This window comes from Pterocles gutturalis, unplaced genomic scaffold (genome assembly GCF_000699245.1).
Source record: "Pterocles gutturalis isolate BGI_N339 unplaced genomic scaffold, ASM69924v1 scaffold9929, whole genome shotgun sequence".
NCBI classification, from domain to species: domain Eukaryota; kingdom Metazoa; phylum Chordata; class Aves; order Pterocliformes; family Pteroclidae; genus Pterocles; species Pterocles gutturalis.
Window position 1 is genome coordinate 11040 of NW_010133334.1, and position 14659 is coordinate 25698.

The 14659-nt window shown below is 39.9% G+C and overlaps 1 protein-coding gene across 1 annotated transcript in view; it reads left to right on the top strand.

The window, feature by feature from the left end:
• MKLN1 (muskelin 1, intracellular mediator containing kelch motifs) overlaps positions 1-14659 on the top strand; it is a 45553-nt gene that overhangs the window by 6012 nt on the left and 24882 nt on the right. The window contains exons 2-4 of the mRNA XM_010081197.1: positions 10250-10462; positions 12278-12499; positions 14299-14428. Of these exons, the coding sequence (XP_010079499.1) occupies positions 10250-10462; positions 12278-12499; positions 14299-14428 (565 nt within the window). The remainder of the gene's footprint in view (positions 1-10249; positions 10463-12277; positions 12500-14298; positions 14429-14659) is intronic.

Below are 14659 nucleotides of genomic sequence, written 5' to 3' on the forward strand. Positions count from 1 at the left end.
AGATTTAGACTAGACATTAGGAAGAAATGTTTTCCTGTGCGGGTGGTGAGGCAGTGGCCCAGGGTGCCCAGAGAAGCTGTGGATGCCCCATCCCTGGAGGGGTTCAAGGCCAGGCTGGATGAGGCTTTGAGCAGCCTGGGCTCATGGCAGGGAGGTTAGAACTTGATGATCTTTAAGGTCCCTTCCAACCCAAACCATTCTGTGATTCTATGAACTTTGACCTTTTTTTTAAAGATAAGATCATCCATATTTTAAAACAGCTCTGGGTCCTTAGTTATTCAGTTCCATCATGAAATCCCTGTAGTTCTTCCTTCCAGTATGAAAAAAAGCACAGAAAACCAGCCAAACTTCAGTTATTCCTAATACCCGATGTTTCAACATGTGGAGGTCCCTTTCCTCCACACACTGGTATTGAAGTCAGTCTCACCGAGAAAGGAGGACTTAAATAAATGCATTATGCACGGGGTTCTGAAGGCTGCAAAACTTTGGCAGTCCTGGAGCTCATGTGTGCCAGTTTTCAGATTATCCATGGATTTCCAAACCATCATAAAGCCTTAAGCTGCAAAGGGTGTAGCTCATAAACTACTTTTACACCTTGAAGCAATGCATCAAGCATAGCTGGTTTGTGGTATTCATGTTCTGATAAAAATCACCACTTCATCTCTAGCTTATGATGAGTTTACTGCTCTGACCTCTGGTCTGGAATGCAACTTTATTTTACTTATATGACTCTATTACGATGTTATTGCATCATCCAGTTCCCCGTAAATTGCAGATGAGGCAGTGTACAGAGACACTCTAGGGCGGCTGTGAATGCATCTGGGGAAGATGACACTTAATTTGACTGCTTAAAGTATCACAGAACTTTCAGGTAAGGATTTAGTGAAGGATATTGATGTAAGGAATGGTGATGTATATCCTTTCGAGTTTTAAAGACACAGAAATATGTACCTGTAAGACAAGAGCTGGCTGGAATCCCTAGAACCCTGCATTTCACACTGTGAGTACATGGGGAAAAAGGATTTTAAAGAAACAGGAGAGTGTGTAGGGGTACAAGGTGGGAGGAAAGTTTATTCTCTTGCCAGCAAGGTGAAAGGAGCTTCATATACCAGTCAACTTTGCCTCGGGAGTAGAGTAGTCTCTTATTTCAGCTGGGCTGTGAAAGACTTCCGTTACATTAACACTCCTCAAGCTGTACAAATAGAGAAATCCCTAAAGCAATATCAGTTATCCCTGTATGGTAACATAGGGGAAGCGTTCTCAAGTAGTATCATAGACAAATCCTTAGCTAAATTGTCTGGATAATTACAGGCTTGAAAATGTAGTAAGTTTTTGTGGACCTTGCTGCTAATAATGAATGTATTTCTGCCACTGGGTTTTGGAGTTAATTAGTATTTAAGCTTTCTGGGCTGTCTCAAGAGTATATGCTGGCAGAATGGATAGTGCATTGATAGGTTGAGTTCTCAGACCTGAAAGAGCAGAGTGTGTTTCATAGGACTTAATCTGTGAATTTTCCAGGGCATGTGTGTGATGGAGATTTTACTGATCCTGGGATTCAGGAAATGTTGGGTTCTAGTCCTTGCATTGCCCCATGGGTGCCTTGTTTTCAGTGCTCTGTCTTTAAAAGCTCCTCCACATGTGCTTACTGCCATGCTTTGTGTTTATTCTTAATATATGGAAGAGAAGGGTTTAGCATGGTGCTTCATAGACCTCCTGTGAAAATCCTTGCGCTGTTTCTTGGCTGATTTTCCTCTGTGTGATTATTGCAAAATTGCAAATGCCTTGTTTCTGAGACTGACACAGCAGAGACTAGCAGTGTGCTTCCAGTGATAATTCATGTGGTTCCTGCAGCTGGATAACTAAATCATGTTCTGAGAATAGCTGGAAGGTGATATAAACAAAGATTTCAGAAGCTCTATCTTTCCTCAGCTGTCACTTAGTTCAAAAGAAGGCATGGTAATTTCCACAGTTGTGGTTTTTTTTTTTAAACACTGAAAATATTCTCTTCTGATACATATATATATAATTTTTTTTTCTTCCCCTCTTTCCATGTTGCTGTAATAGGCAACAGAGGAAGCCTGCATTAAACTGATCTTTGTACCTGTATTCCTGGGATGGCAATCCATAGCCATGGGTTAGCCTGAGGGGAAAAATTGTTCAGCCGCTTTTATGACTTTCTAACACCTCTGGGTACAAACTGTTTCTTTGTCATCTCTTTGCAACTGTCTTCACTTTCTCAAAAACATTTGAGAGCCTGTGGCTGTCAAAGTGTTTAGACTTGTAATTTAATGTTTATACATCACCAACTTTTCAAGGACAATTAATTAAAAAAAAACCAACCCAGCCCTTCAGAAATTTGCTGCATCCTCATCTTTGTGTCTAAACACTCCATAAACGACAAGTTAATTTTTTTTCATCCCGCTAGCCTGTTGGTTTGTAAGTGTGACTGTAGCTAAGCCAAGCAGTTTACATCTATGGAAAAATCTGTCTTGGCTGGACCTTCGCTAGCCATTGTTACTGGTAATGAGAGGACAGCGTGAACTTGTGATGCTTGCGAAAATGACCTCATTCAACATCCTGCAATTGTTAATGGGGTTAGTTAAATTCGGCACGCGAGGGAGGTTGTGCTGAGAGCCCATCTCTCAGAGCTGGTGAAAGCTCTGGTTCTATGGTGGGTCGGCTGTTATATTTCAGCAGTGTTACTGAAAGCAAAGCTGAGGAGTTGACTTTTACCAAAGCAACAATTTGCTTGCTCACGTTTAAGCAGCTACAATTCTATTCATGTGTTATCAGTGTGAGTAGCGTTTGGTTTGCAGGTAAATTGTGCCTTTAGAAAAAACATAGTATTGATGTCCTTTAGCTGCAGGGTTGTCTTTTACTAAGGTATTGCTTCACTGCTGTTCTTGTTTGCATTTCGAAGCTGAATCACGTAGGCTGGATAACTTATTTTTGACTGTAAACTAAAGCCTAACCAAGACCTTTATGTGCATAACCCAAGTGAAAGAATTATTTCCTGCTGTTTGCATGCTTGAAGCTCTTTGAGTTTTTTCCCTCTTTCCACTATTGCCTAGAAATTCTCTTGATCATAGGATGTCTTGATTTACTGCAACATGAGATCCATGGTGTTATGAATTGCTGGAAGGCCTTGGCGCTACCTTGGTGTGAGGGCAAACAGTGAGAGCACGTAGCTCAGAAATAACCCAGGAATGCGGCTCCCTGCACTGGCGGTACACAGGATCGGTTGCCAAAGTGGTTTCTGTAGGTAAACTCATGCAACACATCTGTCAGAGGTTTTATTTCTTTATTTCTTCAGAGGTGCATTAATCAGGATTTATCAGAAGCCAATAGATAATGTGCAAGTTCATTCCTTTATGAAAATATTCTGAAATTAGTTGCTTCTGCAAGCCAGGCCTGCTGGGAGACTCTCGTGGGAATAGAACCTGAACATTGCTGTGAAAATGAAGAGATGCTTATGTGCTGCATTGAGTCCGTGAACCTGCACTGATCCCTTAAGGACAGAGCAAACAGACTGAGTAAAGTCTTACGTAGGGCTGGAAGGGATGGGCCCTTCATGGGTCATCAAATCCAGTCCGCTGCTATCATAAGGATCATGTCTGAGCTTAATCATTTGACTTATAAGCTCATTGAACCGTCTTTCAAAAATAGAACACCGGGCCATTTATTTTTTACTTGTAGTCTAAGCAGGAAAGGTTTCTTTAGGGAAGGCTCAGCTTGAGGCCATCAAATATCAGCAGGGAGACGTTAGGACTATCCCAACCGTGTGCATGCTTGTAGGATTAAAAAAAAAAAAGCTTCATACTGTTAAATTTTTTTTTTTTTAAATGTGTTTTCCCACCTTGAATCAAAACTGTATGCTAAAAAAGCTGCCTCTGAGTTTAATCTGCTCCATCATGTCTGAGTCAGATGCCCAGAAAGGACTTTGGAACTAAATCTGTTCAGTTGCCTTGCTATAGGAGGGGACTTGTAAGCAGATTAGCCATAGCTCAAATACTGTGTCAACTGCCTGATCAAAGGACATCTTCCTTGTCTTAGCTGTGGCTAGGCGTATTAATAGTTAACTATGTGCAAGTACTGGTCAGAAACTTTTTGATATCTGAACCTAATATTTGTTGTAAGACATTTAACTGTATCGTGTGAAAAATTGTGTAGATCCATGACTTTCCAGTACTGGTCCCTGGGACTTTGAAGCGGCGTGATTCTTAGCCAGGTTCTGATCTATTTAATAGACTTCCCCAAATATTCATTGGCAGAACGTATTTAACTTGCATGCTCTCGAAGAATATTCTTTATAGCTGGTAGGGCAGCTGTAAAATTAAGTTGGAATATCTGTTATCTTCCATAAATTGTTGGAAGAATATCCTAGAGCTGAAATGCGTGGCTGCCGACCTGGTGTAACTGTTCGCTTTGTATGCTGCTTTAAGCTTTTACTTGTGTGTTGGGACGTGCCAGAGCCTGCTCCATCTCGTGACATGGCACTCCTGGCATGTGCTCGGGGATCGCACGGGCGTTAGGAGCAATATATCAGCCTTCACTCGCTTTGTGTTTTGGGCTGATGGGCAATACAAATGCCCTATGCTACCATAAAAAAAGCCAATAGATTAAATTTTGTTGTTAGGTGTTTGGCACCTGGAGTTATGAGAAACTTAAAATGCCTTCTGTGAGCAGCTTGTATGGGATGACAGTGTTTTATTTTGTGTATGGCTGTAGTTGTTTCTCTTGCTGAATTTAGGACTCAAATAGAGTAAAGCAAATTGTTCTGAGCTACAGCTTAGATTAAACATTTTGGGAGTACGCGTTACCTGAAGACTGGCATTAATAAAACACTAACAAGCTCTGATCTTCAAAAGCGTATAGACTTGAATGAACGCCAAGAATAATATGCATGTCCTTTCATTTTCAAGATTGTGGAGAACTTTCTCTCTTTTTTTTTTGTAGGGGGGTGGGGTGGAGGAGGAAATGAATTGTACTTTGCAACTGGGAAATGAGAGCAATTAATCGCTGCAGTTGTGTGTAGGCAGGAGGGACTATTTGTTGCATGACAGCCTGCTCTCAGAACTGGAAACAAAGTAGGTTGTTTGTGTCTTTTTATGTCCTCGTCCTAGTTTGCTTTAGGACAAGAGCATTTACCTCATGACGCTTATTTTTGAACTTTATACTGGAGGCAGTGTTCACATTCCATTCAGTCTTTTACAGCACCAAGAAGGGAGAATTAGTCAGCTGTTCTTTGTTTTTATTTCCCTGACTCTTGAACAGGGTCCAGGCTTGCTCCTGAGGTTTTTCATCTGGATCAGCCTGAATAAAACAGATTTTCTTGCAACTGAAAACCCTTTATTTGCAAAAGGTTATGATAACCAAAAAGAAGCCAAGCTCCCCCAGTTTTTGTTTGGGGGGTGGGATGAGGAGTGGAACTGGCTTCCTGCAGTCCTGTTAGCATTAAAGTGGGATTGTAGGACATTTATTTAAAAACAAAACAAAAAATGAAAGCTATCATGTTTGTGCCTTGGTGGAGCATGCCAGGATGCTGTTGCTAAGATGATGCATGCTGGTTCTGGTGTAAATAGTTATTTGAGCAGACCCTACCCTAAGGAGTTGAGTCTCAATCCTTTCTCTCCTGTATAGGAACAAATCAATTATTCTAAGGAGGCAGTGTTGTCTCTCGGTGCCGTTGTGTTGCTTTTTGAAAACGTTTTGTAAGTTAGTCCTTAAGTGGGATAATTGCTTTCAGCATTTGCAAGTTAAATGAAGAAAGCTCTAATTAGATTTTATAAAGTGGCTTAGCATGTTGAGAAGGCCTTTCATAAAGTATACTGTGTATTCACTTGGCATTGCACAATTGAATTTTGTGTAGCACTGATGAAACCAAAAAAAATCCTATTTGCCCTTGGTCGCTTCTGGGCACTTAAAGGATTGAAAGCCTGTCCTGGGTACTCCTAGCTATACATACTCCCTTCCTTTCCCTGCCATCCCATCCTTATCGGGGCATTTATATTTTAGAGACCTGAGGAGCTGCAATCAAGACCAACCCGTTTGAGGAAGGATATTAGAGTAGAGCACAGAAGCTGGGTATTTTATAGCACTTTAAAAGAGGGCCATGGCACATACTGGTTAATCGGTTTTAGCCGTTATTATGCTGTGCTAATTGTACGGTGGTGCTGGGTGGCAGAGAGCTGTTTTGTTCAGGTTAGGCTTAGCTCTGCGTAGGCACTTATTGAATTCCACAGAAACCGAACAGTGCCTGTGCTTAGTAATCTTTGGGATTGTTTGGTGCCCTGTAGGTTAGAAATGTGATATGCTAATGCTCCGCTATTGCCACCGCAGCCTTGGCATCAGCAGAGGGACTGGCCAAAGCAGCGTAACGCATCGCTTGCCATCTCAACAAGAACTTAGCCTAGTCACAAGCTTCTTTCACGTGTAGTTTCTGCCATGTGTGTGCCAGGAGCTTCCTGATGAGAATTGGAAAGAGTCCCCGAAGCTGGAGTTTGTTCAGATTGTTCATGCGGTTGCTGGATGTGACTGACTAGAGTCTGTTTTAACTAAGATGTGCTCTGTTCAGCAAGTCATACCTCTACTAAATCAGTCAGTTATTGAAGGTTCATCTGCAAAAATGTAGATGCTACGTGCTAACACCTTTGGAGACACTTCAGTGAAACTGGATCTAAAGAACGAGATGAGGAGTCTTGCACTGATTTGTTATGAGTTCAGATAACCACAGGAGAGAAGATCATAGAATCATGGAACAGTTTAAGTTGGAAGGGACCATGGAGGTCATCTAGTCCAGCCCCCTGCAGTGAGCAGGGACATCTTCCACTAGATCAGGTTGCCCAGAGCCCCGTTCAACCTGACCTTGAATGTTTCCAGGGATGGGGTGTCTACCACCTCCCTGGGCAAACTGTTCCATGATGAATGCAAACTGGTCAAAGCTGTTATTTGCCTTCTGCTCTGCTCAAGATGACTTGGGCTTGTTTAATCTCTTTTCATTGTCACTGTGTGGGTGAAACTGTCTTTATTAGCTGCAGATATGTTTGGGAATGACAGTTAGTAGTTTAGGGGAGCAGCAAATACGATAGGTACTTTTTGTGTGTTTGCAGTTGATCTTTGGTGATAAGGCCCAGGTTTGAGTAAGGCTTCAGAGATCTCTAGTGAGATCCACACACCTTGGGACTCATGGACCGTCAGCTAGCCTACATCCTGGTAGGAGGGAACAAAAGCTTGTTCTCCTGCTCTTTGACAATCCTTGATCTCTTCAACCATAGTTTTAAAAGAGTCATGTCTATAATGGTCAAGTTTTCTCGTTTGTTGCTTATAAGGGATCAAGTTCTTTGAACACTTTTGTAATCAACAAACTCTTTCCCATTTGAATTTGTTGGGTCAATTTCTCCATGACAAGTTGTGGTAGTATGTTCTTTGTCCAAACAACAGGCTGACTATTGTAACAGCATGAAATACACGTCTTTGGATGAACATTCGCAACCGCCTACAGGCTCTTGATTCACTTAACCACATGTGCCTTAGAAGTGTTTTATTCATTTTCAGTCTCTGCCCATTTCTGTCTTTTTGTAAATGGACTTTGTGTATATCCCACATACGGTGAGGACTTCCTTAGTCAAATTCAGTAGCTTTCAAGTGAGCACAGATTTAGGCCTTTCCCTTCTTCTGCCTCAAATATCAAACCAATGTGTACCACTGTTAAATGGAGTTATTTATGCATATTGGTAAACATGGAGACTAAATTGGAAACTTTTGGCAGGTTCCATGTGATCTCATAGATGATATGCAAGAATAACTCCGTTTTTCTTTCAGAAAAGATTATGAATTGGATGATGTTTTCGTTACTACAGGAGATGTTTCATGCTATGGCAGGCTCTGGAAGTTGGTGAAGTTCTTAAGGGGAGCTTGAGGTGATGGAGTTTCTGTGCTTGTATAGATGAAATGATCAAACTTAAAACCTTTAGTAGCCCTTTAAAAAGGTATTTTTTCCTGAATTCTCTTCTCATTTTAACATAGTCTTAGAAGTTGAAATTTGCGTGTTGTATCCTTGGCCAGTGTAACAACTGTTGCAATAGCTTGAAACTGGTGTTGTAGGTGCTAAGTGTCTTATTCATGTCTCTGCTTAGACAAATTTCACTTGATGATGCAGCATTTCAACGCAGGGCAGGTCTGGAAATTTCTGAAATCAAGATTTATTCCTGAAAGTGCCGAAAACAGTTATTTGAGCAAATCTGGTAGGATTTACTTTAGCCCATAGAACATATACAAGTGAGGGAGTTGGGGAAGATTCTTTAACCAGCAAGTTCAACTAAAAAACTGCAATGACCTGACAAAGAGAGGAAAGTTAGGAAACGCACCTAGGTCTTAACTTTTCATCTAAACAACAGCTGTGCCAAGGCAAATATGTGCTCTTTGGCAGGGGAATAATGGCATATCCTTAAGTGTCCCAGCTAGAGATGGATTTTGTCTACTGGGGTTACTTCCTTATGAATCATCCTGATCAACCTTTGTGAATACCCAAATCAAGACTTTTTGTGGAAAGAAACAACCCTTTGTGTTTGGAACAGGTCCTTTGGAAGATACTGATTTGTATTTTCTAGGAATAGGATAAAGTGTGTTGCTACCTTCTCTGTCATCTTCTTCTGTGACCAAAGGCCATGGATAAACTTGCTGCAATTCAGGATTTTATGCTAATATTTCACTTCTATTGGTACTTTTTTTCGGAAAAGAAAATGATCTCAATTACCATAAAATATCTGATCCCCAAATCTGTAATAGTTGCTGACATAATGGTTCGTGTTTACAAAATACGAACAATTGGGTTCACCTCCTCAGGCTGTCCTTTGAGTTACTGTTAACAGTTTCATGTAACTGTTCTTTAATCAAGAAATTGAATTCTATAACATGAGTAGTAAGTTTTAACTACAAAAATGTAATGTTTCCTTTCATATTTTATCCAATTTACACTGATGGAATACGTCACTATTTTAAGTTTCAGTAATAATTTCAGTATAATTTTTTTCACATTAAATGTTACAGTTATGAAGATGTGTTTTCTCTAAAGGTGGTATTTGGTAGCACATGGAGCAAATATTGTGCTGATTACTTGGTGTGGGATGACTACTTTTCTTTACCTCTAAGTCTTCCAATAAATAGTGGTTTATGTTACATCTTTGCCTAATTGCACAATCTTTTATAGATTTTAATCGGCTTTTTTTTTTTTTGTCGTCTGTACATCTTACCTTTTTTTATCACTTGAAATCTTACCAGTTTTCATGCTGGTTTCCAGCTTCTCAAAGTTAATCTATAGAATTTATCTATAAGCATGATGCTATTTTTTTCTTTTTCTCTGATCTAATACAAATAGGGCTTTGCATCTCTTGATTTCTAGTATTTTGGAGTACAGTAATACCACTTCCATGCTTCAAGATTAGTATACGACGGCTCTCAAAATTAGATTTGGGAAGGAGAAGGGGATACTGCCCAGTACTGTGTAGCATCGTTGTAATGTCATTGTATAAATTACTCTGTGATTAAGTTGAGCGCTCCTGGATGGATAAGCACGTAATAATTTGACAGGAGCCCTCTGTATTTCTCTTGAAGATCATAACTCGTGGCAGTTTTGCCTACCGTGGGAAACTTTGTTGGAGATGGAGGCTGGAATGGCCGTATCTATTTGTGAAGGACAAGGGAGTGCTTTGGTTACCTTCAAAGACCCATTACGGGATATGATTGCTTGTGGGAGTGTCTGGTTATGATCTGTTAGAAAACAGCCTATTAATAAAACAGAGGCTCTTGTAATAGAGCACTTCTTAATCTTCTTCCTATGTAGTTATTTATAGGCTGTGACATCTTAATTTGCCTCTCGTGTGCATCAGCTTCTGTTATTTTAAAAGATCAAGTAGCTTTCACATGCCTCTGAGAATCACTCCTGGAGGAAACAGTCTGTTTTCTAAGGAATCTTACAAAAAGGTTTCAAGTCATAAGTTTGTTGTAAAAAATGTGTTAAGGTTTTTACTTGTGTCTTTCTAAAGGACAAAATAGTTAAGGAATGTCCTATTATGTAGATATTTATATATTAATCCTGTGTTTGTCTGATTACAAGCAGATTTTCTTGGATCATCAAAGGATTTCCAGTTGCTGATAGTACTTATTTGCCCTTAGTGAGTGTGCAGTGACCCACCTGAAGCAATATTAAGTGCATGATTCTCTTTGTTCTTGTGGTCGTTTTCTTTATTAGAGTGGTCCTAGCGCCAGATCTTGTCACAAGATGTGCATTGACATTCAACGAAGGCAGATCTACACGCTGGGACGCTATCTGGATTCCTCCGTGAGGAACAGCAAATCTCTGAAAAGCGACTTCTATCGCTATGACATTGACACGAACACATGGATGTTACTGAGCGAAGACACTGCAGCAGACGGAGGTCCAAAGCTGGTGTTTGATCATCAGGTCAGCTACACTGATACTCTTGGTGCAAGTTTTCAATGTTTGCAAATCCATTTTGATCATAGCCTCCTGCCATGTAGAAGTGCTGGAACATCGCAGAGACGGGGAAGGCTGTGATCTGCACTCAATTAAATTCTAATAGTGTTGTTGTGTAATGCCACTAACTACTGGTATTCTAATCAAATCGAGTCAGAAGAATCATAAAGACCATTGCAAATTAATTCATTTTATTAAGACATGTTTTATTAAAGCTGAGAGCACAGTTCATCTGTTTTTAATCAGGCTTGTTGAGCTGGGTTTACAGATCTGCCTACTCGGAGGGCGTTGGGGAACAACTTGCAAAGCTCTGTATGGTACCTTCAGAAGAACACGATAAGCCAGCCACTGAAATGAGGCAAACGGGATCAGGATTCTTTCAAAATTGGTTATCTTTTAAAATTTATAGAATGTGCTTACCTTGTAGAGATGGAAACACGTTGGAGGAGTGGCTACTGATCTTTTAAAAAGCCACACCTCTCCACATATTCAGACCACATACTTATTTACTTGTGTGTTTAATGGCTTTTGTGTATTTGAAAGAGGTATTTTGTTCTTAATTGATTTTTCTAAAGCTTGGCCAAGAAACAGCACATCAGTACTCATTTTTAAAGCAGCCCAAGATCTGCTTTTATTGGTACTAGCTGTTTTGTAACGAAAGCTGTTGTTTGCCAGCACAGTACGTGTTTCTGCTGACACCGAAAATTAGATACGTGTTGTCTGCAGAACAAAAGCCAATCAGTCTTTCTGTGCTATTAATAAGAAATACCAGTCTCCCAGGTGTTGGGGAAAAGGCAGAAGTAAATTGTCAGCTGGCAAGGCTACTCTGAGTACCTTGTTTGCCTGCTTCTGAAATTGTTTCTTTTTTCCCTTGCTGTCTCTTCGGAAAGAATGTCCTCCCTGAATTCTTTATCAATCTGCAGCTTTTTCTCTTCTCTCCCTCAGTATCTACTGCGATAGCAGGTTTTTATTTAACCTTCACAAAAATGTGCTGCACTAGAAGTGTTTTGTGTAGGTTTTGCTGAGTGGCATCTCTATCTTACTGTAATCTTATCTTGTTTCTTTTTTTTTTTTTTCCCCTCTGGTGTTTTGTAACTCTCTGGGTTGCACTGTGTCTGAAAACATCACCCGGAGTCAGGGAGTTTGGTTTGTACTGCCATGTAGCTCTTGTGCCATAACTAGAATTCAGGCTTTGGGGATAAATGTGTTTCTGCTGCAGTCTCATTAAAAAAAAAAATGAAAAAATCCTTGGCCAGGTTACAGGTCTACTTTATGATGAAATAATGGGGGTAACAGTAAATATATGCTTGGGAGGGAATCTGAGTAACGAATTGCAGACTGGTTTTGGATTGGTTCAGTGGCAGTCAGTGAATTTAACAGGGATTTTTAATTTTTCCCTTGCATAGCCATTGTAATATTCTGTTAATGTTCTGGTAGAATTGGCTACGGATCCTGGTGGTAGGCTCTAAAATGTCTAAAATCAGCAGCTAAAGGCAAGGTTTTTAGGTCGTGAAAGGTACATGTAGTTTTTTCTTCTTTTTGCTTATTAAATAGTAAGTTGAAATTAGACTCACTTTTAAAATAAAGGAACTGTTTTCTGAGGTTAATACTTGTCCACCATGAAGATATGTCTTCTTTTCTGTCCAGTAAAAGTTCAGGAGATGTGCAGAGCACTGTCTAACTTCCTGGGTATCACTTGCAGGGGAGGGATGTTTAATCTTAAATCATAGCGTGTTCAAGTCTTACTGTGCTGGCTTAAAACTACTTCTCTTGTTCTTATAGATGTGTATGGATTCTGAAAAACACATGATCTATACCTTTGGAGGCAGAATTCTGACCTGCAACGGCAGCGTTGATGACAGCAGAGCCAGTGAGCCGCAGTTCAGTGGATTGTTTGCTTTTGACTGCCAGTGTCAGACATGGAAACTTTTGAGAGAGGATTCCTGTAATGCTGGACCTGAGGATATCCAATCCCGAATAGGACACTGTATGTTGTTCCATTCTGTAAGTATCCACACCATCTTTTGATTCATGACGCCTGACTTTAAGGAGAACATCTGGTTTTGATTTTTTTCTTGCAAGTTTGAAGGTCTTTAATCTCCCAAGCGGTATGTTGCCTCACTTGATTTTATGTTTGGTGACATTCTGATGCTGCTTTGGTAAGTGCAGGTGGTATTAATTCAAGTCTTGGAGCTTTCATGACTTCAACTGAATGAAATTTCAAGTAGAAAGCAAGGTGAATTTTAAATAGTTAATTTTACTTGAATAATGGTAAATAGACCCAAAGACTATGGTTCAGTTTCATCTAAAGAGTTTTTCTTTTAAAGTTGGTAGAGCAATTTAGAAGCTTCTGATCTGGTAAATAGCCTGTGTGGTTACTGGAACAGTAAATTTGGCTAGTGCAGGGGCTTACTCAGTGTGTATTTGGATACACAGGCCTCATATTCCTCTGTGCTGAGCACCCAGCTGCTGCTTGTTGTCGTGAGCAGCTTTTAACAGCTGGGCACAGATGGCATTGTGGGCATGTCACCCAGAGCCTGATGGCAAGGCAGAGGGATGGGGGAAGAGGAGCCTGCGTAGCACTTTTAGTATTCACTATTAAAAAATAAATATAGAACTTCCAGTGCCTTTTCAGTTGTGCTCATCAACCACATGTTTGCTTAAGTGCAGAACATGGGAACTGCGTGGTGTTTTGCTGATATTAAACTCTGACTTGGGCATGAGGAGGAAGAGAATTAAAATTAATATTGTGGTGTTCAAGTGTGTACTGATACCACCAACTGAAAACTGACCAGCTTGAACAATGTAAAAAAAAATTCCCTTTCAAATGAAAGATTAGAATTTCTATGGGGAATATGGTGCTTTCAGAGCTTTTTATTTTTATTTGGATGGCTCTCTAAAATCTGGTCCAAAGCATATTGCCAGAGAAAATTCTGCACAGGTACCAAATTTTTCAAATATATATCCATGGTAAAGGTAAGAACACAGGTTTCTGTAAGCACAGGTCATGGAAGTTTAGGTCCTTTGCTGCCATTTGCAAGAAAAATAATCTGCTTCTTATGGACTTTCCACTTGGCAAACTTGAAAGAAATAATAAAACTGTTATTCTTGGCTTGCTGCTTGCCATTTGCCTGTTCTGAGTTTAGTAATGTGCTGGTACCTGGATGGTTTCTCTTGCAGTCTGTCTTTTGTTCCCTTTTCTTTTTATTTTGAATGGTTAGGTTATGATCTAACGGATTTTAGACATGGAGACTGTTAATTCTTTAATGTTAAACTTGAAAAATGAATTGTTGTTTTAATGTTCTGAACTTACAGCTTTGTCAGGCAGGGCTGCAGTAGTTAACTGCGTACAATCTGCCCAGTCACTCCGGAGCTGAAACTCTGTTGGATCCAAGTTTGTGGTCTCTCATAATCATGAAAAAGAAGTCTTTAAAATTGCATTTGTAAGAGGCTTTTTGGGGTGGAGAAGCTCTGAGCCCTTAATGGTTTAGCTCTTGAAACTGAGAAATCATGAATTCAAGAAGGTTAAGAATCCAATCAAGAATTCTTAGTTTTTATTGAGTTTGAGAATAATAAACTGTTCTGCGCAAATGTTTCCTGAGAATCTTTGCAGAGATGACAGTAAAAGATACTTACCAAAGTCAGACCGGCCGACCTGATAGTTAAGGCATGATTTTAAACTTAGGAAAAACCATTTCTCTTAGTCTTCGATTCATTAATGTTTCTGTTAATGATCGCAGTTGGCCAACATACTTTCTTGAGCTTTGTAACAACATCCTTTTTTTTTTTTTTTTCCATTCTAGAAAAATCGCTGCTTATATGTATTTGGTGGCCAGAGATCAAAGACTTACTTGAATGACTTCTTCAGTTATGATGTAGACAGCGATCACGTGGATATCATCTCAGACGGCACTAAGAAAGATTCAGGGATGGGTAAGAGTGCATATTAATTTTTTTCCCCTTGGCACAAATGAGAAATATATTGTTAAGTAGGTGAAAGGCGAGCGTCAGTGTCCTGTGGTATCAGGTTAGCATCCTTAACTAGCTCTGTGTACCCAAGTAAACTCCACAGTATATAGGTTAAACTTATGCCAGCTCTTTTATCCTTTGTGTCATTTGACACTCACCATCTTCAGCACAATACAAATAATTGATGCATGAAAC